The sequence below is a fragment of the Oncorhynchus tshawytscha genome, linkage group LG10 (genome assembly GCF_018296145.1).
Source record: "Oncorhynchus tshawytscha isolate Ot180627B linkage group LG10, Otsh_v2.0, whole genome shotgun sequence".
Classification (NCBI taxonomy): Eukaryota; Metazoa; Chordata; class Actinopteri; order Salmoniformes; family Salmonidae; genus Oncorhynchus; species Oncorhynchus tshawytscha.
In genome coordinates this window covers 78,740,814-78,765,593 of record NC_056438.1, presented here as the reverse complement: position 1 = coordinate 78,765,593, position 24,780 = coordinate 78,740,814, and the positions used below count along the sequence as shown (strand labels likewise).

The window sequence follows — 24,780 nt, the reverse complement described above, 5'->3', positions numbered from 1 at the left end:
CGCTGGAGGTGGAATGGGGGCGCTGGAGGTGGAATGGGGGCGCTGGAGATGGGATGGGGGCGCTGGAGATGGGATGGGGGCGCTGGAGATGGGATGGGGGAGGTGGAGATGGGATGGGGGAACTGGAGATAGGATGGGGGCGCTGGAAATGTGGATGGGGGCACTGGAGAGGTGGATGGGGGCACTGGAGATGGGATGGGGGTGCTGGAAATGTGGATGGGGGCACTGGAGATGGGATGGGGGCGCTGGAAATGTGGAAACCGGAGATGTGGCGACTGAAGGAGAAACAAAATTATGCAGTTTGAGGCCATGTGGCAGGTAAGTTTGTGGATGACGTTGTGGATATATGTTGCCATTGGTGAATTGTATTGTTAAGAAATATATATATTAAAAATAAAGGCGTTGAATGGAAGGTTGTCCAGTTTAACTGATGCTGTGGGAATATGTAACAGGGTAGAACCGGTTGATGCAATGTGAACAGGCCTTTTTGAAGGCCTCTCATCTTTCATCAAATGATGCCAAAAAACAGCTCATTACTCAGGTCTTCTTATCAGTTCACAACACACGTTAGTGACATATTCTGGTCAGCAATAAAAACCAGTGTATGATCTGATGTTTTCTTCCTCCTCTGTTTTAATCAAAACTCTAGTTACTCAACATATAATGACAACTCTTAATAACAACAATGGCCTCTGTGGCATTATTTAGGATTACTTAGGATTGTAACCTTGTGCACTTAATAATAAAAATAACAACAACCATCGCTCACTACAACTACATCACAGAGTCTGACATGGAACCAACCAATACTACCTGATGACTGATAACAAAATAGTGCTAGATAAAGGGTAAGTAATCAAGGAAGTAATGAAGTCCAGGTGTGACTGATGATGAGCTGCAGGTGTGCATATTGATGGTTGCCAGGTGTGTATAAGATGGGTTGCCAGGACCGTAGAGGGAGTAACAGTACCGGCCAGGAGGACGCCCCGAGTGATTCCACCAAGTATTATCCCTGGGTTGTGAAGACAAACACAATCAAGACGTCTTCATTTCTTATTTTGTCTTCATTTAGACATTTTTCATTCACTTTGAAAATGTGGAGGAGGTTGTGTAGATCAGTAGGAATTATTAGTTATTAAATTCATTTAATCCTTTTGCTATTTAATTAACGCAGCTTTATTTAAACTGTGCTAGGGCTGTGTGAACTTTCACTAGGCACTGTATAATGTTTCAGTCTGTAAAAAGTGATCACAATATGCAGGACCAATATATGTGTGTTGTGTTGCTGACTAGAGCGGCCTTGGAATCTCAGACCTTGGCAGTGAACTCATGGGTACACATAAAATGTCAAAGCTGGTATTGTAATCTATAATATCCATGGTAATTTAACATCTGACACGCCCTGGATTAGTTATCTTTGTTTTCTTTATTATTTTGGTTAGGTCAGGCTGTGACATCGGGGATTTATGTGTATATTCTGTTCTAGGTGTTATGTATGTTTATGGGGCTGTTCCCTTTCTAGGTAGTTTGTATGTTTATGGTTGCCTAGATTGGTTCTCAATTAGAGGCAGCTGTCTATTGTTGTCTCTGATTGGGAACCATATTTAGGCAGCCATATTCTGTGGGTACTTTGTGGGTGGTTGTTTTCTGTCTTTGTGTCTATGCACTAAATAGGACTGTTTTGGTTTTGTCACATTTTGTAGTGTTCATGTTTATTGTCCTTATTAAACATGTTGAATACTAACCACGCTGCATTTTGGTTCTCCTCTCCAATGGAAGAAAACCATTACAACATTAGTCTGGCTGAATGATATTGAATTCAAATATTAATAAATTACAAAGTAAGAACCTTTTCTTTTTTTTTTGGCGTGTTCATCTCTTTGACTGCAAGACTTTTTGGGGAAGTACCGCAGCTCACGTACAGCTTCATCTACATTTGTTTTGCTTGGTTTAGGGACATTGACCTCCATATTGAGTCTTGTCTATCTGAATGTTTAACACACATTTCTCTTTCCTCCTCCCACTGTTTCTGTTTTGAGGAGCAGCGGATGAACCCTAAAGTGGAAGTGGACGTATCTTTTGTTCTTCTACATTGACCCTGAGTTTGACGAGGACACAAGTCAAGGAAGGACAGAGTGTCCCTCTCCAGAAGTGTATATCTGCCCAAACTCTATTGGAAATGCAAATCGATTAATGATAAATCATTATCATGTTTGTCATTTATTTTACCATTTGGGGGCATAATCTCGGTTAACCCAGAACGAAAATCTCACATAATTTGGTCAGATGTTCATTAGCCATTTATTCAGTGGTATAAAGTAGCTAAATAAACATATTTTCGGGGGGTATCTGTTCTTTACTAGTTATATTTCTGACAACTTTTACTCCAATATATTCCTAAAGAAAATATATACATTTTACTCAAACATTTTCTCTGACACCCAATTCATGACATTTGATTTCTTAGGACAGGAAAGTGGTCCAATACATCTATAGAACACATGGTCCTCCCTTCTGCCTCTGATAAGGTGGACTCAATAAACACAACAGCCTTGTTTGTAAATGATGCCTGAGTGTTGGAACGTGACCATGGCTATCGGTAAATGAACCTGAAAAAACAAGAAAAATGTGCCGTCTGGTTAGCGTTTTATAAGGAATTTGAAATGATTTATTATAGTGAAAACCAGAGGCGTTGACTTTTACTCAATTTGTAATTTACTGGGTGACTCACTTTCATTTGAGTCATTTTTATGAAGTGTGGTGTACCGCAGTTTAGCCACCCAGGGGAGATTCATCGAGGCCTCGTGGCAGAAGGAGTCGACAGCACGCGGCGATGTCTCCCTCTACTGAACGTGCCAGGTCTCGACGGGCTCTCCGGAGAGGAATAATTGAGGATGATTGTGGTTGGTGAGTAATCAAGGGGCTAATCGCTCACCAGCTGGACGAGTCCCATAAAGCTGCCAGAACGGCAGCACATGGGGGTGGTAACTGGGGAAGAGAGGTTACTCCTGTATAGTTGTGGGCAGTACCAGAGATAACGGAGGGAGTTGGGTTTTGTTCTCCACTGGAGACAGCAGGAGCCCAGAGAACTGTTTCCCAGAGAAGACCTTTTTATTTCTTATTTAAATAAACACCCTTGAAACTGAGCTAATGCAATTCTGTCTGTATCTGATATGTGTAAACGTCTCAACCAAACCCCCTGCTCTTCCACAGAAGGTATCTTCATTTTTAGTCAAGTAAGACAATTGTGTTATTTTTCCACCACCACATTTACAGCATGTTTACGTAGTCTGATCACCAGAGATGATGTGTAAATCCAGTCTGTTTCCTGAGAACTTTGTTCTGAGAATTTCACCATAATCTCCAGTGTTCCCTTTCAATTGCTACCACGGTTATGCGTAAGCTTCTCTCTTTATTTATTTTATGAAATGTTCCAATTTGGGCCTTTCCATATACTGTAGGTCAATATATCCCCTCCAAGTGTAAAGGGTTCATTTTTAGATTTTAGGCATCCATAGCTCAGTCTATGAATTTCAGATTGTTTGCATTTCTCCAGCCCCATCACTCATCCGTTTACCAAAATACGTGACATTTGTTGTTGGAATCCCAGAATACAATATGGTACAAATTACAATATTTTTATGGTATAAACAAACTGTTTGCTGAGTAATAAGTCCACCGTCACAAGGGGTATGTAGGCCTACATGTTTTTAATCAACAATCATTTTCACCATGAAAATCATATTTTATGCAACACAGGAAAATGATATAAGATGTTTGTCTTGTTTATTCAGCAACTTCTTTGCCCTGTAAAAAACAAACAAAGAAAATGACAAATCTGTATTCATGAGTGTGTTCACATTTGGAAGAGTATAATGAGTATAATGTGTCCAGCATTTAAGGTTCAGCCTTAATCTAGTTTTTTTTTTGCGCTACATGAAATGTGCTTATTAGCCGTCTGAAATACCTACATGATAGTGAGTGTTAAAGGTCAATATTGATTTCTGTGAAGACTGAATCACAGGTGGTGTTGATGTGGTCATATCTGAGCATGAGTCAGATGTAGAATTAGTAGCAGCTCTGTACCTTTCCAGTGCTGCGAGATTTGGCTCTGAGCTTGTTGACTTGAGTCTCAGCGATGTCAGCACGCTCTTCAGCCTCCTCCAGTTCATGCTGAACCTTCCGGAACTTAGACATGTGGCCGTTGGCTTGTTCCTCCTGTGTGAGGAACAGAGAGGGAGAGCACAACATCAGCATTCAAAGTTTGAAGCTTCAGGTAGCAAATTAATATGATTGTTTTATAAGTATTTTAAGTTTTTATTTTTATTTTTATATGACAGATTTAGGATTGCAAAGTATGTAGGGAGATAGATGATACAGTAGAGAAAGTGATTGGTGGGATGGGGGATCAAACCACTCCCTCCAGGGACGTAACGTGCCTAACTCCCCTTTGTTTATGTCACATTTTATAGTCTTACAAATGAGGATTTAAATGGATTGAAATGTTATTTTTTGTCAACGATCTACATAAACAGCTCTGGAATGACAAACTGGATTCCAAAACATGTAAAAAAAGAATGAAAAATAGAACAATGTCTTTGTCTATGGTGATTGCATGACTGTGTGCTCGATTTTATACACCTGTCAGCAACAGATGTGGCTGAAATATTTGAAGTGGTGTCCACATACTTTTGTATGTGTATACATGTATATATCAAAAAAAAAATATATATATATATGTAGCCCCCGAGTCAATATGAATCTTTTTGGGTCCGTCTCTGAGAGCTTAACACACCTGGACCGTTCAATATTAGCCCATTATTACTTTCAAAATTCTTCATGCACTGTCGATTTGGATGTTAATCACTGCTAGATAGACATATTTAAGTCTCACCATAGACTTTCAAGCAGATTTAAGTCAAAAGTGTAACTTGGCCAATCAGGAACATTCCTTGTCTCCCTGGTAAGCAAATCCAGTGTAGACTTGGCCTTGTGTTATGGGTTATTGTCTTGCTGAAAGGTGAATTCATCTCCTAGTGTCTGGTGAAAAGCAGACTGAACCAAGTTTTTCCTCTAGGATTTTTGTCTTTGCCGAGCTCATGCTCTTTTTTTTGTACTGAAAAACTCCCCAGTCCTTGCCAATGACAAGCATACACATAACATGATGCAGCCATCACCATGCTTGAAAATACTATGCTTTTTTTGCGGTATTACTTTAGTGCCTTCCCGAGGGGCCAAAAAATGGTTGAATCAACATTGTTTATACAACCAAAAAAAGTGATGATATTGACCCAACATGGGAAAACTGATTTGATTTGCAACAAGTAATCAACGTAACGTCTTTTTTTTCAACCAAGATTTTACCTTAATTCATAGAAGTGGTGACATTTGTTGTTGATTTCACGTTGAATTCAGTTAGTTGACAACTAAATTCAAAACTAGACCAAGAAATGTCTGTGCCCTGTGGGTTGTTGCAAAAAGGATGCATGTTTTGGAATATTTTTATACTGGACAGGCTTCCTTTTCACTCTGTCATTTAGGTTAGTAAAGTAACTACAATGTTGCTGATCCTTCCTCAGTTTTCTCCTATCACAGCCATTAAACTCTGTAACCGTTTTAAACTCGCCAATGCCCTCAGGATAAAATGACTGATCGGTTTCCTTCCTCTCCGGCTACTCCGTTAGGAAGGATGTCTGTATCTTTGTAGTTTCTGGGTATATTGATACAACATTGAAAGCCTTATTAAAAACTTCACCATGCTCAAAAGGATACTCAGCGTCAGCTTTCTTCATCTTACCAATCAGTGCCCTTCTTTGCGAGGCATTTGAAAAGCATAAACTAAAATGTTGTAATGTCTCCTAGGGAAGAAATATGTTTTTGAATGTATGCTTTCAGAGTATTTGACTAATGAAAGGTGCTCACCGCTTCCTCAGCCTGTCTCTTGTAGGCCTTCACTTTCATCTGCAGCTTATCTACCAGGTCCTGAAGTCTGCCAACGTTCTTCCTATCCTCCTCAGTCTGTGGGAGAAGATCAAAGAATCAAAGCCCAGTAGATTCATACACAAACCCGTCTGTGTTTGCATCAACCCACTGGGCAAAGGCATCAATTCAACATCTATTTCACATTGGTTCAATGTATTTTCATTGAAATGACGTGGAAACGATGTTGATTTAACCAGTATGCTCAGTGGGAAGTGTTTGAAGAAGGTGCTTTCTCTTACCTGGTAAGTGAGCTCCTTGACTCTGCGCTCATACTTGCGGACTCCCTTGACTGCGTCTGCACCTCTTCTCTGCTCAGCCTCCACCTCAGTCTCAAGCTCACGAACCTTGTTTGGAAGAAATGAACGTAGGCATTTGTTTGAGGGGGTGAAATCAGACATAACAAATCTTTGTAAAACAGAGGTATATTGTTCTACTCAGTCAAGGAGGCAAAATGGTCTATTCCTATCTACTTTTACAATTTTCATTGAAGGGTCTGTAATGACAACAGCTTTTCATTATCTAGGTGGGTTATTGAGAGAAAAAGTCATTATACAATGGTCTTGAGTATGTTATCAAATACATTTCCAGAAATCAGTCTTTCAATATGTCCTAATCCACCCTGCTGTTAACTCACCCTGGACTCCAGTTTCTGGAGCTGCTTCTTGCCTCCCTTCATGGCCAGATTCTCAGCCTCATCCAGTCGGTGCTGCAGGTCCTTGACTGTGATCTCCAGGTTCTTCTTCATCCTCTCCAGGTGAGAGCTGGTGTCCTGCTCCTTCTTCAGCTCCTCAGCCATCATGGCCGCCTGGAATGGTAGTTTGTTTAATTTATGCACCATTTGGCACCAATCATAATACCCAACTGAGATCGTTGTTGTAGTAAACCAGCCCAGCAACCATTAGCCCTTGGTGACAAATCAAGTGGATGTAATTCAATAGATCATAAGGACTCACGTCAGTGATGGCCTTCTTGGCCTTCTCCTCTGCATTTCTAGCCTCCTGGACGATGTCATCCACCTCTCCCTGCACCTGCACCAGGTCAGTCTCCAGCTTCTTCTTGGTGTTCAGAAGGCTGGTGTTCTGGAAGATGAAACAAAACCATTTGTTTGAATCTCAAGAGAACTTACAAGGCAGGAAAGTTATGCTTGGTTGATTTTATTGAGAAATGGCTTGGAGCCGTACCTGGGAGTGCAGCAGTCCAACGCGCTCGCTGGCATCTACCAACTCAGTCTCAGCCACTTTGCGGCCTCTCTCAGTCTGCTCCAGAGCAACTCTCAGCTCCTCAATTTCAGCCACCATCAGACCGTTCCTGCGCTCCACCATGGCTACCTGTTCCTTCATGTCCTCTGAGGCACGGACAGCGTCATCAAGGTGCAATTGGGCATCCTGGGGTTCAAAATGACATAGGTTCATTAGGACTTGTGGAAGTAGAGGCGACAGGATTGGTGATAGAACTGTTCATTGGTAAGAATTTCCCCAATATCCCTACCTTTCTACAGTATATTAGTCAACACTATTCAATTTCTCTGTTCTATTCTTTTCTACAGATTCACAAACAAATCCCTCCCCATGTTCAGATGTTTGAGCCTGATATCCCAGTCCCTTTACCTTGAGCAGTCCCTGGACGTTCCTCAGCTGTTTCTGGGCCTCAGCGGCCTGCCTGTTGGAGTGGCTCAGCTGGATCTCCATCTCGTTCAGGTCTCCCTCCATCTTCTTCTTCACCCTCAGGGCGTCATTTCTGCTCCTGACCTCAGAGTCCAGGGTGCTCTGCATGGAGTCAATCATCCTCTGGCTGTTCCTCTTGATCTGCTCCATCTCCTCGTCCTTCTCAGCCAGCTTCCTGTCCACCTCACCCTTGATCTGGTTCAGCTCCAGCTGCACACGCAGAATCTTGGATTCCTCGTGCTCCAGTGTTCCCTGGACAAGGAGAAGCAGTCGGGTAAATTGTGTTCAATACATTTGGATGTGAATAACACAAGGAATTAAATATATATAACTATAATAAACACAAATACGGGAAGCATTGAACTGTAGCTGGCACTGGCTATTGTTACACTGCTTTTCCCATCAAACAGCTGCAGTTTGTACCTCAGCCTCCTCCAGAGCGGTCTGGATCTCAGACTTCTCTGTCTCCACGGTCTTCTTGGCCTTCTCCAACTCATGGATGCTCTTGCCAGTCTCTCCGATCTGCTCAGTCAGGTCAGAGATCTCCTCTGCACACACAAAGACAGGAGCAGTTCAGACTTGGGAGATTTTCAGTGGATATCTCCAATGCGATGACGTTGACATTGAGGGTGCGTTCGTAAATTCACTCTGGCTACCTACTCTGATTTCAGAGCACTCTCGTCTGCGTGTGCCAGAGCACAGAATAATTGATGAATTTATGAATGCTCAACACCCTTTGAAGATGGTCGATGTCAGTAAACGTCAGCAATAAAGCGTATTTAAATTGTTGCCAGCAGCACAGTTACAGTCACCAACGCTCTGGATAACAGGAAAACAGCCTAACCAGCTCTGCTAGGGTGAGTAACATGGTCAGACTGAGGTCTTCTCTCATTTGTGTCTGGAAGTAGCTAGCCAACGTTAGCCAGATAGCTTGGGTGCTTGACTGCTGTTGTGAGGTCAGAACCCTCGGAACGTCCAGTGTGTGCTCTGAACTCTCCGAGAGCAATAAGCTATGAATTTACAAACGGACAATCTGACAACGCTCTGAATTTACGAACGCCCAGAGCGTACTCTGGCACTCAGATGGAATTTACGATTACAAGTTAAGTTTTTATTTTATTTCAGACTGTTTTAAAATTGTGTAATATAAATTTTGATGGTTACAGTTTTCCCCATCTTCAATACCCCAGTCAAACATGAGCCAAGTAAAACTGCTGTCAAATGCTCACGTTGCAGGTTCTTGTTCTCTCTCTTCAGAGTCTCCAGATGATCCAGAGCCTCCTCGTAGGAGTTCTTCAACTTGAAGAGTTCAGTGCTCATAGAGCGAGCCTCCTTCTGAGCTCCTTCCAGCTCAGCCTGACCCTCCTCATACTTCTGCTTCCACTCTGCCAGGACCTAGGGCGAATCCATGGGATTTTCATTGCAAGTAATTGATGAAGAGTTTTAAATCAGAAAAATGCTACAATTATACCACAATTGATCATATAGCAGACAGAAAATGTCAACCTAGTGTGAGGTTTATTTCTTTTCACCTTGTCAAAGTTACGCTGCTTCTTGTCTAGGTTGGCGGCCATGGCGTTGGCTCTCTCAACGTCAATCATGAGGTCCTCCACCTCTCCCTGCAGCCTCTGCTTGGTCTTCTCCAGGGAGGAGCACTTGGAGTTGGTCGCCTCAATGGTCTCCTCAGCGTCCTGCAGACGCTGGGCCAGCTTCTTCCTGTTTGACGACAGAGGGTGTAGGAATGTTACATATGGACCCTCACCATCCACACCCTATATTTGAGTTGTTGCTGTTGCGTGTGACTCACTTGGCCTCCTCCAGCTCCTCTGTGCGCTGGATGGCATCAGTTTCATACTTAGTCCTCCACTGAGCCACCTCACTGTTGGCCTTGGACATGCCGCGCTGCAGCTCTGCCTTAGCCTCCTGCTCCTCCTCAAACTGCTCTCTCAGGAGATCACAGTCATGGCGGGCAGACTGGACACCGTGGGCCAGGGCGTTTTTAGCCTGTGAAAGAGAAAGACAAAGAGATATTAGAGAGATAGTACAGCAAATGACAGTAGAAGTCTGGGTGGCATAGTCACCATCTATATGAAGATATGGGTGGGGTTATATCCTTCCTGTTTGGCCCTGTCCGGGGGTGTCCTCGGATGGGGCCACAGTGTCTCCTGACCCCTCCTGTCTCAGCCTCCAGTATTTATGCTGCAGTAGTTTATGTGTCAGGGGGATAGGGTCAGTTTGTTATATCTGGAGTACTTCTCCTGTCCTATTCGGTGTCCTGTGTGAATCTAAGTGTGCGTTCTCTAATTCTCTCCTTCTCTCTTTCTTTCTCTCTCTCGGAGGACCTGAGCCCTAGGACCATGCCCCAGGACTACCTGACATGATGACTCCTTGCTGTCCCCAGTCCATCTGACCGTGCTGCTGCTCCAGTTTCAACTGTTCTGCCTTATTATTATACGACCATGCTGGTCATTTATGAACATTTGAACATCTTGGCCATGTTCTGTTATAATCTCCAACAGGCACAGCCAGAAGAGGACTGGCCACCCCACATAGCCTGGTTCCTCTCTAGGTTTCTTCCTAGGTTTTGGCCTTTCTAGGGAGTTTTTCCTAGCCACCGTGCTTCTACCCCTGCATTGCTTGCTGTTTGGGGTTTTAGGCTGGGTTTCTGTACAGCACTTTGAGATATCAGCTGATGTACAAAGGGCTATATAAATACATTTGATTTGATTTGAGATATGGCTATTAACTTTGTGGTCGGTAGTGTCCGTTTTATGTCCCTTACCTTGACCTCCTCCTCAATCTGCCTCTTCAGCTCCTCCACCTGCTGGGTGAAGGCCTGTTTTCCTCTGGTCAGCTGAGACACCAGGGCTTCCTTCTCCTCCAGCTGGCGTCCAAACTCACCTGCAGGGATAGAGGAATACCTTGTTAATGGGGTCTCTGACCTCCTAAGATTGAAAATGTATTTTTAGGTATTGTGATGTGGTGAATAGTACACTAGAAACTATTGTGGACTGGACTATCAGGATATATTCCACAATACATGTTATTGTGCTTTACTGAAAGAAAGCATCAGTTTGTTGTTCATTGTTGATGATGGTACCATTTTCTGTCAGGAGTCTGGCCCTCTGTCCACTGATGTCGTTGACCTGGCGAACATTCTCATCATTCTTAGTCTTGAGCTCACTCAGCTGGTCCTCAAGAGTACGGCACATCTTCTCCAGATTGCCCTGTTAGTGAAATATGTTCCATCATTACTTTATATATGGGACTCCTGTCAGCTGCAGTTCTCTTGAATGGTAATGTATTTTGACCCTCCTCAACGCTGCTTGATCAAAATATCACTACTCACCTTAGCCTTGGCGACGGCCTCCATGTTGCTGGAGAGGTCATCAATCTCCATCTTGTACTCGCTCTTCTCCTTCTCTAGCTTCTGCTTGACACGCTGCAGGTTGTCGATCTGCTCCCCGAGCTCAGCCACACTGTCGGCCTGCTTCTTGCGCAGAGCGGCGGCTGTGGCCTCATGCTGCAAAGTGGACTCTTCAAGATCACGACGCAGCTTCTGGAACTCAGCCTCACGCTTCTTGTTCATATCAATCTGAGCAGCAGTGGCGCCTCCGGCCTCCTCCAGCCTCTCGCTGATCTCCTCAAGTTCTCTGGAGAGATCGGCCCTTTGCTTCTCAACCTTAGCCCTGGCAGCACGCTCAGCCTCAATTTCCTCCTCCAGCTCCTCAATACGGGCCTAGAACAGGGGGCAGGAGCAGGAGGAATGAACACTACAATGCAGTTGAAACAATTACATTTGTGCAAACTAAGCCAGTTCCACTAATATATTCAGTAGAAACTTGCCCACGCAGGAACCAAAACCACAATGGTAAAAAACACCATCTTTACAATGGTAAGAAGGACCAGTAAGAAGCACCATCTTCCATCCTACTGAGACATCAGAAGCCACCAGGAAAAATGTGTGCTGCCAGATTAATTGTTTTCAGGAAATGATTCAGCTGTTGGCTTTCCTGTACTGGATCTGAGATCCTGTTCTGTACCTGGAGTTCCTTGATCTTCTTCTGCAACTGAGCTCCCAGAGACTGTTCATCCTCAACCTTGCTGAGGAGCTGGCTGGTCTCAAACTCCTTTCTAAGAAACACAAACAAGTTTTGGTTTGATATTGTAAAGAGAGAGTATCATACCATTCAGTTTTCTTTCAAGAATCACGTGCAAATGGTCATTCATAATTACAAGAATTAGTCAAGAACAACTATTGTTTTGATCAATATGGCAGGTAATACTGTGTGTTTACTTCTTGATTTTCTCATCAGACTGCTGCTTGTCATTCTCCAGGTCCATTATGGACTCCTGGGCCAGTTTCAGATCTCCCTCCAGCTTTCTCTTGGCTCTCTCAAGGTCCATACGGAGCTTCTTCTCTTGCTCCAGAGAACCCTCAAGCTATAAGATATAACCACAATGTTCAAATTTTAACAACTGAAGATAATATCATCTCACATACTATCATGGCCAAAATGTCAAACTCCTCTCACGTCGTCCACTTGCTGTTCCAGCTTGGTCTTGGCCTTGGTCAGAGTGTTGACTTTGTCCTCCTCTGCCTGCAGGTCGTCCAGTGTCTGCTGGTGGGCCTCTTGGAGGGCTTTCTTCTCCTTGGTCAGCTTGGCAACACTCTCATCCAAAGACGCCATCTCTTCTGTCAGGTTTTTAACCTGAAAACCGCCAAACAAAATTAGTCTTTAAAGGAGAGATTTAGTTTGATATATATTGCATTCATTTAAATTATATTAGAAATGGGTCACCAAGTACAGTACCATATATTCAACACTAGATGGCAGTGTACACCATGCCAGTGTACTGAATGGAATTCATAAACGAGGGGGGAACGTGCAATGAGTGTGGGGAGTACTCCGCAACTGAAAATCAACTATTTTTCATTTTTCCTGCACCCACAATACGACTTGAATTCCATTTCTGTTAAGCTATGTTTCGAGTTGATTATTGTTTGGTGGTTATACTGTCACTGGTAAAAACACGAGACCTTGTTTTCAGTGGCGTGCTTCTCCTTCTCCACTTTGGCTAGGGTGAGCTCCAGGTCATCAATGTCCTTCTTTAGCTCAGAGCACTCGTCCTCCAGCTTCCTCTTCTTGGCAGTCAACTCAGCATTCATCTCCTCCTCATCCTCCAGCCTCTCAGTCATCTCTTTGAGTTTGGCCTCCAGCTGGATCTTGCTCTTGATGAGCCCCTCACACCTTTCCTCAGCATCGTTCAGACTCTCACCTTCCTGGTTTCAGAACAGGAGAAAAACTCAGAGGCCTCACGTTGTGTATCAAAATATAGACTTAATTTAGTCAGAGATCAGAGCAAATCAATATAAATTCATGAAATATATTTTTAACGTGAGCTATAAAAATGTGGGAGTTAGCCACATACTTCACAGTGTGCGTGTGTGTGTGTATTGATGTGTGTGTAAATATGCCTTTATGAGGGTCGTTGGTCACTCACAGATGCGACTTGGAGAGCCAGGTCTGCCCTCTCCTGCACCAGGGCCACTAACTTCTCCTCCAAATGCTTCTTGGTGGCCAGAGCCTTGGCCAGGTCTGTCTTCATCTTCTCATAGTTCTCCTTCATGTTGGCCAGCTCCTTCTCAGTCTCAGCGCTCTGCAGCAGGGGCTTGATCTTAAAGTACAACTTCATCCATGGCCAGGTTTTCACATTCATGAATGAGCGGATGTTGTACTGGATGGAGAAGATGGACTCTCTGGTCGACAGAAAGGATAGAGTGGCATGCTTATTTAAAAACTAATCTTTATTCAACTAGGCAAGTCAGTTAAGAACAATTTAAGATTTACAATGACGGCCTAGGAACAGTGGGTTAACTGCCTTGTTCAGGGGCGGAACGACAGATTTGAACATTGTCAGCTCAGGGATTGGATCTTGCTACCTTTCAGTTGCTAGTCCAATGTTCTAACCACTAGGCTACCTGCCACCCCGCTACATTCTGGTATACAGTTGAGGAATTGGGCTTGAGAAATGTAACAGGCATGGTCATGGAAGACACTTTAAAATATTTACCAAACAAAAAAACATTTATTTCAAAGTTTAATTAAAACTGGTTGAGGATAGGGGGCAGTATTTTCACTTTGGATTAATTGCGTGCCCATAGTGAACTGCATCAAACTCTGTCCTAGATTACTAATATATGTATATTATTATTACTATTGGATAGAAAACACTCTGAAGTTTCTAAAACTGTTTGAATTATGTCTGTGAGTATAACAGAACTCATAGGGCAGGCAATCTTCCAAACAAGAAGTGAAATTCTGAAAGTTGGGGCATTTATTTCAAAGTTTAATCATGATGTCATCGCACCCTCCTTTCCCAACAAGATATGGATCTGGAAGCACTTCCTACGCCTTCCACTAGATGTCCTCATTCAGTAGAAAGTGTAATGGAGCATTTGCTGTGAACTTTGACCTAATGGGAGGGAAAATAGTCAGTGTCCCGACAGAATGCCATTTTGCTGTGACGCATTTCTCTGTGGGTGCTATCATTCGGCCCCAGATGAAAACCAATGATCCGGTTGGAACATTATTGGATATATATGATAATAACATCCTGAAGATTGATTCTACTTAGTTTGACCAGTTTATTCGACCTGGAATATATCTTTTGGAAGTTTTCGTGCGAGTTATCTTGGACCAGCAGTCAGTTTTTGGGCACGTGAGCTGAAAGTGATAGCAAATGCAGCTACTTGGACACTAGTATTGGACATTATGGAACAAAACAACGATTTATTGTGGAACTAGGACTCCTTGCACTACATTCTGATGAAAGATCATCAAAGGTAAGGGAATATTTATGTTGTAATTTCGTATTTCTGTTGACTCCAACATGACGGTTACGTCTGAGCGCCGTCTCAGATTATTGCATGGTATGCTTTTTCCGTAACGTTTTAAAAAACGTGACACAGCGGTTGCATTAAGAACCAGTGTATCTTTAATTATATGTAGAACATGTATCTTTAGTCAAAGTTTATGATGAGTATTTCTGTTATCTGGCGTAGCTTTCTATAATTCCTCCGGATATTTTTGAGGAATTTCTGAACATGGCATCAATGTAAACCGAGATTTGTGGATATAAAAATGCATATTATCGAACAAAACATAAATGTACTGTGTAACATGTCAAATGTTAAATATTTATAAAGGGGGGTTCCCAACAGGTTTTAACAAACCATACAACTCTATGCATGAGGACAATTTTACAAAAACACTTTCACAGGAAGAACTGTGCAGATAAACAGTTATTTAACAGAATGAAACTAAAGGAGATTTTACTGTAATTCTACTAACAAACTTTGCAAAGGAAAAGTTTTTCCAGTATATGTTATTTCTTTCTGTCTAAATTGAAATGTAACCTCTATTAAATTCATAGACAGCTCTCTCGATGACAGGACTGACAGGTTCTGAGCTCATGAGGCATTTTGTATTCTTAAGAAATGAATATGTTAATATCCCAAATTTAAATGACCTATTGAACAGCTTGCCAGTTTCCCATACTGCAACGTTAGTAGAGCATTAGAAGACGTACTTTCTCCTTCTGATCAACTCACATCACATACAGTATGTAATAATAATGCATTACATACAGGGGGTTGACAGAACGCTTTGCCAAGATGTCTACTCTTTCTCACCTCCTCTCCATCATCTTGGAGAACTCTCTCCTCATGAGGAATCCACGGCTGAGAGCCTGGACCATGCCGACCAGAGCTGCTAGCTTCTCATCTCTCATCTCCTCCAGGACACCCAGTAGACCGGCTTTGAAGAACACCTGAAACAGGTTAACGTTGTCAATGGAACCACAGTCAGATGGGGACAGATATAAATGGTTGACTACAAAGAGGGGAACAACACCACTAGACTGAATTGAACAACATAAACATTGCAATTCTTACAAACAAACCATGGGATAGGTTGTTTATAAGTTGTTAGTTATTGTACAGTTGTAGATGAATCATGTCTACTGATATAACTGCAGCCATACCACTCTAACACAATGCACATGATAATGAGTTGAGTTTCTCTGTTCTATACTTGTGATGTTTGAATATGATGGAGAAAAAAAGGTACAATGTTTATCCACCTTTTCAATTAGTTAAATGAAGAAGAAAGAACAATATCATGGATATATCAACTGGAGAGATGTTGAATGGTTGAGGTTTATATTATCATTGTAGTTGTGTTTTGTTGTCAGCCATGGCTGGGTTGTATTTGACTGACCTTGGTGTGTCCAAACTTATAATCCTCGTGATTTACATCAATGGACCCAAGCAGCTTCTCAGAAGCCTTCTTGTTGTCCATGAACTGGCCCTCGGGGATGACACTGGCATTCAGTACTTTATACCTGAATGAGGAGACATTTTTAACATGTGTCAAGTTGTAACAGGTTGGTCAAATTACGTGAAAGGTAAGCCTATGCTGATGCTGGGAGAACCCTTAATGCAGGTGTGTGTGTGTGTGTGTGTGTGTGTGTGTGTGTGTGTGTGTGTGTGTGTGTGTGTGTGTGTGTGTGTGTGTGTGTGTGTGTGTGTGTGTGTGTGTGTGTGTGTGTGTGTGTGTGTGTGTGTGTGCGTGTGTGTGCGTGCGTGTGTGTGTGTGGGCGGTGACTGTGCGCATTAGTATTTGTCTGCATGTACCTCTGCTTGAAGTCAGCATAGATGATTCTGCTGGGGAAGCCCTTTCTGCAGATCCTGATACCCTCCAGAACACCATTACACCTGAGCTGGTGGATAACCAGGAAGTTCTCCATCAGACCTGGAAACACAAAACAAGACTCTTTTAATACTCATAAACAGGTTAAAGATTCAGATGGTTTAGGTTAGTGAAATTGTACTGATAATATGTCCTATTTAACTCAATATACACCTGGAGTCTTTGACTCGTTGGGGATCAGGCAGCGCACAAAGTGAGGATGAGTGCTCCTCAAGTTGGTCATCAGCTTGTGTAAGTTCTCCTGTAAGAGGGTTTACAAACCATTTTCTTAGAAATCATTCATGATTATCATTGCACCTTTTGAAGGTCTGAATAGATACATTTCAAAAGCTCACCCTGAACTGGGACGACACAGTCTGCATGGAACCACCCTTCTTCTTGCCTCCTTTCTTGGCTTTATCTGTTAAAATGAGGGGAAAGGCAAGAGATAATTAGAAGTACATTTCCTAGAGCAGAATAAGTAGAATAATAATAAGATGTAAGATATCTATAGTGGTGGTGTCTTCAGCAAGCACACTAATTATAAACCAGATCATGTCGGGATATCTTCACTTATCTCAATGCAATTGGTATCGCTGAGATGGTGTAAATTAATACATATTGTAGGAGAAAATTAACCCAGTGAATAACCCTGAGACATTGTAATACGTTCAATGACAAGAACAATTGAAATTGTCACGTGCTTCGTAAACAACAGTTGTAGATCAACAGTGAAATGCTGACTTACGGGCCCTTCCCTTCAATTTAGAGTGAAATATATAGATGAAAAATAATAACATGTGGAAAAATACACAATGAGTAACAATATCTTGGCTCTAGATACACAGGGTACCAGTACGAGTCCATGTGCAGGGGTACCAGGTCATTGAGGTAGATATGTGATGCTAGTCTTACCCTCAGGTGGGGCAGCAGGGTACAGGGTAGCCAACAGTTTGACTGAGGCCTTCCCGTACATCAGAATAACTGATTCGTTCAGGGGGTCCTTGTTCTTATCCAGCCAGCCAGTGATGTTGTAGTCCACAGTGCCGGCATAGTGTACGAGAGAGAAGTGGGCCTCTGGCTTGCCTTTGGCAGGCTTGGGCTTCTCAAACGCCTTGGTTTTGCCAAGATGCTGGTCGTTCAACTTGTTCTTGAAGGTAGTGTCTGAAGCCTTGGGGAACATGCACTCCTCTTCAAGGATGGAGAAGATGCCCAATGGCTTTAAGAAAAGAGATTTAAGAAATATTTATTCCTTTAGTAAACATGCTATTATAGGATTCAATTCTTTTAGGGTCACATATATGGAGACATTGAGTTCTCAACCGTCAGATACATTGTACCTCTGTGATAGTATAACACGCATCACTCGCTATGAGCTTTGCTGTTGTGGTCTAGTATAATCCTCACAGACAGCTTACCTTCTCAATAAGCTCAATGCAGGCAGCCAAGTCCATGCCGAAGTCAATGAATTCCCAGACAATTCCCTCCTTCTTGTACTCCTCTTGCTCCAGGACGAACATGGTGTGGTTGAAAAACTGTTGCAGTTTCTCATTGGTGAAGTTGATGCACAGTTGCTCCATACTGTTGTACTGTTGAAGGAATTTCAAAAGGGACCATTTCATCGTACAAGGCTGTAATCCCTCTCAATCACAACTAATTGTCTTGTTCTGGTCTCAGACTCACATCAAAGATCTCAAATCCGGCAATGTCGAGCACACCGATATAGAACTGCCTTGGATTCTTGGTGTCCAACATCTCGTTGATACGGATGACCATCCACAAGAACATCCTCTCATAGATGGACTTGGCCAGAGCCATGACTGCATTATAAACCTGCAAAGATAATACCTCAAATGAATACATGAGATATTGACCATATCTAGCCATAAGGTAATAAGCACTTGGAAAAACAACATTAGACCGACTATTGAAAAAAAAGGCAATGTTCTCATCCCCGAAAGAATTCCGGTGCTCAGAAAATGGTAGACGCTGTGTTTCACTTTACCTGAGCCACAGTCTGTCCCTTGGTCACATACTCGTTGCCGACCTTCACTCTGGGGTAGCACAGACATTTCAGCAACTCCGCTGAGTTCAGGCCCAGCAGGTAGCCGATTTTATCAGCCACTGGAGAGAGAACCAACATCAACAGACTCAGACACTCAAGATCGCTTGTTTCTGATGTTACACTGGACAGGTTTTGATTTTCATCCTCATCCTCTTGTTTCAAATCTTTGTGGAGGTTGGAATTTAGTCTCCATCATGTATCTCCTACCTGACCTTGATGTGGTACTGTCTGTCTTACCGTTTCTATTTCTATGTTTGTGAATGGGACTAAAGCTTTACATGTTGTATATCTATGAGTGGGACTCACCCTCTGTGCCGTCTGGCTCGGCCTGCTCCTCACGCTGCTTCTGCTTGAATTTCAAGTTGCCATGGTGCGTTACAGCTCCTGTCAGCTTGTAGATGGACAGCTTCTCATCATTAGTGAAGCCCAGGATCGTAATGGCATCCTGGAATTAGAGAGGAAGTACAACAGTGATGAACTCAACAGTAGGTTGCTCTGTTACAGAACACTACAGTTCTGTGCTCACTCCAGAACAAACGGGATGGATAGAATTGACTGGCTTCTCTGTTTCACATGATTACTTGTGGCCAACACTATTATGTGGCAGCACAAGAGCAGTTTTACACAGTTCCACAGGACATTTAGTGGCACTCTCTTGTCTTACATGTACTTAAAGGTGAAGTGTAGAGGCATGACAAGTGGTTTGAGACACATGTCAACTAACACAAAGGTGCCCATCTGACACCAAGTTGGAATTGCACAATGTTCCTACCCGTTCCATGTCTAGAGTTTGGTTAGCCCTTTGTATAACTCACGTCTGTGGCATCCAGCTCTTCCTTGTCGTTGATGCTGGGCACAGCGATATGACCCTGGCTGATCATGGGGAAGTCGTAGGGGTTTGTGGTGAGGAGCGTCATTTCTGTGGACAACGGAGAATGGCTTCTCAGTTAAATCTAGTAGAATTCCCCTGTCCCACCTTTACAGTATCTCACCCTCCTTTACTCAGTAGATGGACTCAAGGATAAACTCAGCGAAAAAAGAAACGTCCCCTTTTCAGGACCCTGTCTTTCAAAGATAATTCGTAAAAATCCAAATAACTTCACAGATCTTCATTGTAAATGGTTTAAACACTGTTTCCTATGCTTGTTCAATGAACCATAAACAATGAATGAACATGCACCTGTGGAACGGTCATTAAGACACTGACATTTTACAGACGGTTGGCATTAAGGGTCGGAGTTATTTAAGTTCCACAGATGGAGGTGTGAATAATTTCACATCAACCTCTCCTTTTCCTTACCAACTAGTTCAGGTTTGTGGCCTGTCATTAACTGGTAGAAGATGTGGTAGCCTCTCTCATCGGGCAGCTGGAAGGCCACTCTGGACTTCTCCAGCAGGTCTGAGAGAGAGAGAGAGAGAATTACATGTGATGAATGTATCTCCTAAAATATTCCGTGTGAATTATGGAAAGCATTGAGAAACAATCAAATCCAACTCACAGGTCTCAATGTCAGCTTTAGCCAGTTTGCCTGCTTGGAAGTGAATCCTGATGAATTTACCCTGTAGTAGAGCATGGGGGTTAGAAATAGGTATTTGATAGGACCCCTTGACATGTTAGTTTGTTGGACTGTTATAACTATAAGGAACTACTGAAATGTTTTTTTTCCACATATAATATCACTTCCACAGTATGTCCTTCAAACTTACAAAGCGAGACGAGTTGTCGTTCCTCACTGTCTTGGCATTACCGTAAGACTCCAGCAGAGGGTTAGCTGCAATGATCTGATCCTCAAGAGACCCCTGATTGAGAAAAACACACAAGTTGCTTAGAAACTGGTAAACCCTTTCTTGAAACAAGATTCACCGCTGGAGAAAAAACATTTACACCAAACTGAAATGTGTTAGAAAAGCACCACCTACCTTCATTTTGCTGGGGTCTACTTCCTTCTTGGAACCAGATACTGCAATGGTGGCGAAGTACTGGATGACACGCTTGGTGTTGACAGTCTTTCCTGCACCGGATTCTCCACTGGTTAATATGACAGAGAAAGAGGGGCTTTAGTCACAGATTGCATCAGATTGGCTTTCACTAAGAAATACCATTAAGAAATACCACCGTTGACCTGTTTTCTAACAGAAGTAAATAATTAACAAATATTCCCACTCATTGATGTATTATTGCACATAGCCTAGTCCAAAATAATCCCAAATACATTAAAGCAGATGTTGTTTTGTTTCTGAGGAGTGGGCTGGAACATAATTGCAAATAATTTGTGCACTGCAAATTGACTGCAAGAAACCCAACAGATTTAACAAAAACATCATAATTTCAAACCTGGATTACATTGTGATATGATCACATATGTCTCTCTATTATTACTATGTATGTGTGCTATTCAGAGGGTGAATGGGCAAGTCAAAAGATTGCAGTGCCTTTGAACAGGGTATGGTAGTAGGTGCCAGGCGCACCAGTTTCAGTGTGTTAACTACAATGACTATAATCCATTGTGCAGAGAGAGAGAGAAGAGACAGAAGACATGCGATGGAGAGGGATATAGAGATGTTGCTTCACAAGGTATCTCTACCTGAAAATATATGATCTAAGTGATGGACAGTTGGTATTCAGCAGTCATAGAAATATGCCTTATTTACTTTGAAGAACTACTATAACAGTGATTCTGTCAGACAACATAGGCAGCAGCTCTCTAGAAAAGAGATCATGACTTGGAATTAAAAAATAAAGTCCTCAAATTAAACAAATGCGAGGCCTCCCGGGTGGCGCAGTGGTTAAGGGCGCTGTACTGCAGCGCCAGCTGTGCCACCAGAGACTCTGGGTTCTGTATACAACTTAAATATTTAATTAAAGTAAAGTAATGTGACTAAATGATGAAGCAATAAGGCCAGAGGGGGAATGGTATAATGCATTTAGTTGTGCAATTGACCAGGTATCCCCTTTCCCTAGTTATTTAAAAAAAACAGACATTTTGGTTAATCGCTCAGCACAAACAACTTACGTAATCAGGATGGACTGGTTCTCCTTATCTGGAACCAAAAAACATGTTTATTATACTTAAGCAACATTATGGGTATATCATGAATTTCATTTTGGAACATTTTCTAAGGCTAATGAAATCAGATATTCAGTACAAAATGTTCAAACCTACATGAGAAACAGTAGATTCCCTCCCTCCCTCCATCCACCCACCCATCCCACACATCCATCCATCCATCCATCCATCCATCCATCCATCCATCCATCCATGAGAGCTCTTACCAATCATCATGAACTGAAAGGCGTTGTCAGAGACGGAGAAGATATGGGGTGGAGCCTCCATCCTCTTCTTCCCTCTGTAGGCGTTGACAACCTCTTCGTCGTACACGGGGAGCCACTTGTATGGGTTCACCGTGGCACAGAAGAGCCCAGAGTAGGTCTGGATGAAAGGGATTCAATCAAATCGGATAAATGTACTTGTTTTCTTGTTGGTCTACTGCAGTGGTATGTTTTGGTTTATACCGCTCATGTATGTGTAGTCCTGGAAGTGTGTATTTCTTATGTTGATGTATGTGTAGTACTGGAAGTGTGTATTTCTTATGTTGATGTATGTGTAGTACTGGAAGTGTGTATTTCTTATGTTGATGTATGTGTAGTACTGGAAGTGTGTATTTCTTATGTTGATGTATGTGTAGTACTGGAAGTGTGTATTTCTTATGTTGATGTATGTGTAGTACTGGAAGTGTGTATTTCTTATGTTGATGTATGTGTAGTACTGGAAGTGTGTATTTCTTATGTTGACGTATGTGTGTGTATGTTTATGCAGGCTTCTTACATAGATCATCCATGCTGCATAACGCTCTTTGAGGTTATACAACACAGAGGCTTCATTCAGGTAGGTCATCATGGCCATGTCCTCAATCTTGTCGTACTTAGGGGGGTTCATCTGATAGATGTCTGCTTCTTTGAACTCTTTTCCTTCCTGAAACAGTCAGAAATCTACATTACACACAGATCAAACTGGACATGACTGAATGCGTTTTGCTCATTATTTAGTTCAATCTTTTTTTTTAAATGCATACCCCAGTTGAATCCAACTACTCTGTTATCACCCATTGACACATACATGGATATTCTTGACTAATCAATAACAATAATTAATTCCATTGTTAAAGGTTATATTCTGCTTACAAAAAAACAAAGAAATACTTCTTCATCTATCTTTAATTACTGATTTCATTTGGCCTTATAGGCATTTTGTTTAATTCATTTTGATGATTTTTCAAGAAATAGAGTAATGGCACAAACTTGAACTTGAATACTTTTCAGGTCAGACTTACCTCCTTACTGCCGTCAGGTTTGGTGACTGTCACAGTACACTTGCCGTCGGCCCTGGCAGTGACCAAACCCTTTAGATACAGCTCCACCTTGTCTGTCACATAGCAGGCGTTCTTTGAATCAAACGGCATGGCTTGTGCCTCCATCCTCTCCCTCTCAGGCTTACGAAGGTACAAGGCAGCCTTGCCGTAGATTTGCATCTCCGCGTCCGTACTCATGGTGACGGATTACTAGGAAAGAGATGAAACAAGAAACTAGAGTGACTCTGTGGTGCTTCCTCCACATTCAACAGAGTTAGATGAGCAGTATCTCTTCCACAATATTTTCATCGTTTTTATATGAAGACTTAAACAATGTCTCACCTTCGTTTTCCCCTCCTACAGATGAAGTTGTACTTCTTGGATGAGCCTGTGAAACATTAGGGTGTTGTGAATTCTAAAGCCTTATCATTTAGCCCCGAAAGGCTAGAAAACAATTTGAATGCCATCATTCAACCCAAATCATTACAGCCATGTCCAATTCAACTACAGGGTGCAACTGGAAACTTTCATTTTACTGGTGGCAACTTAGATGACTAGACATTCGGTCAAGAATTTAAATAAATACCTCTGAAAACCCAGTTACATTCGAGACCACCCCCTCAATTTACAAACAAGTGCAGGAGCACCACTTTTGACTGTGAATTAAAGTTATAGATTTGAGTGATAACACCTTTAATGTTAACTAATAATAATAAAAATAGTTTTAATCAATGCTACTTGATTGCATATTGTACAATCGTATAAGAGACGTACACAAAGAAAATGCAGAACTCAATTCAAACGTTGCATTTAGCTACTACCTCAGATGCTGAGTGATTGTAAAAATCTAAGGAGGTGGAGAGAGTCTTACCACAGAAGAAGAAGGTATCTGACTTATGAATGCTGGGGCCTCAGCCTCCTTATATCTGGTTGAAAGTGCCAACCAAGCATAAGTTAATTATGGACCACCCTGGTGAAGGAAATGGATTGGATGAGAGACCTCTGTATTTCTGTGTCTCACTATCCCCACCCACTCCAGGGAGCATCCCACACACTCCCGTTACATGACTTTGTGATATCATATTTGTCTCTCAATGGAATTTCACAGAATATACGTAAATTAGATGTATTTTAATCATTTGGACAACGTTATCATTTTTTAAATCACTGATGAATGATCTTGAGACTGATTCCCTGACCTGTCAATGTTTTTATTTTGCTGTTTTTTATTTTGTTTTACTCTTGTGAATTCTATGGTTTTTACTAGTTTACTTGTAGTGTTTCATGTTGTTTGTCTGTCATTTTTGTCATGACTTGGTGCTGCCTATCTTGGCCAGGACACTCTTGAAAAAAAAGATTTTAAATCTCAATGAGCCCTTCCTGGTTAAATAAAGGTTAAAATAAAAATGACTCGTTTATTTATCAAATGTATTCCAATATTACAACCACGGCCCCTCAAGTACTGTAATGGAGTCAGTCCATGTTGCCCCAATACCATTAAAATAGTTTTCATAAAATATAATCTGAGAATAGTTAGTTACATTTTTGTGGTATTATTCCTTATCAACAACTTTATATATATTTTCACAATTGTTTTTGTGTCATTTTGTATTTGGTTTTCAATAATCGCTCATTAAACTGAAATGTGTATTTATTAATCTAGAATATGATATTTTGAAGATGCTGGAGGCACTTTGATTTGTCTCACATTTCAGTTTTCTAAAACGGTCCAGCAGGTTTCTAGCTACTTGGAGTTTGCTTTAGGGTTATAATTCTTATGGCCAGCACACTATTTCAATGTTCGGTATAACACTTTCAAATACCACATTGTTTAAACACTGTTTATTTGGCCACAAAGACTGTCTTTACAGCCGTGGGTCTTCTCATAATGTACTGCGCACTGTACTGAGATCAGGGCTGGGGTCATTTCAAATCATTTCAAGTCAATTCAGGAAGTGAACTTTTA

The 24,780-nt window shown here is 41.9% G+C and overlaps 1 protein-coding gene across 2 annotated transcripts; it reads right to left on the bottom strand.

The window, feature by feature from the left end:
- Window positions 1-3,235: 3,235 nt before the first annotated feature.
- Window positions 3,236-23,716, bottom strand: LOC112260920 (myosin heavy chain, fast skeletal muscle-like). Of its 2 annotated transcripts, XM_042329148.1 has the most exons (41): window positions 23,686-23,714; window positions 23,157-23,202; window positions 22,797-23,024; window positions 22,292-22,438; window positions 21,739-21,895; window positions 21,479-21,506; window positions 20,385-20,493; window positions 20,172-20,264; window positions 19,964-20,024; window positions 19,765-19,863; window positions 19,280-19,383; window positions 18,771-18,909; window positions 18,405-18,523; window positions 18,083-18,232; window positions 17,818-17,988; window positions 17,315-17,618; window positions 16,756-16,820; window positions 16,574-16,661; window positions 16,345-16,462; window positions 15,929-16,052; window positions 15,343-15,479; window positions 13,152-13,407; window positions 12,688-12,930; window positions 12,182-12,358; window positions 11,944-12,089; window positions 11,690-11,780; window positions 10,996-11,385; window positions 10,747-10,873; window positions 10,429-10,547; window positions 9,454-9,650; window positions 9,179-9,362; window positions 8,876-9,041; window positions 8,070-8,194; window positions 7,590-7,898; window positions 7,164-7,367; window positions 6,936-7,061; window positions 6,617-6,787; window positions 6,222-6,326; window positions 5,923-6,018; window positions 4,087-4,218; window positions 3,694-3,807 (listed from the first exon to the last, which is right to left on the bottom strand). In XM_042329148.1, exons 3-41 carry the CDS (start codon window positions 23,010-23,012, stop codon window positions 3,787-3,789), a joined length of 5,814 nt encoding a protein of 1,937 aa, XP_042185082.1. In that variant the 5' UTR covers window positions 23,013-23,024; window positions 23,157-23,202; window positions 23,686-23,714; the 3' UTR covers window positions 3,694-3,786. The 2 variants fall into 2 exon arrangements, with proteins under 2 accessions (XP_042185083.1, XP_042185082.1); XM_042329149.1 differs by lacking the exons at window positions 3,694-3,807; window positions 4,087-4,218; window positions 5,923-6,018; ... (3 more) ...; window positions 7,164-7,367; window positions 7,590-7,898 and adding an exon at window positions 3,236-3,373 and having other exon boundaries at window positions 23,686-23,716.
- Between the last annotated feature and the right edge of the window lie 1,064 nt (window positions 23,717-24,780).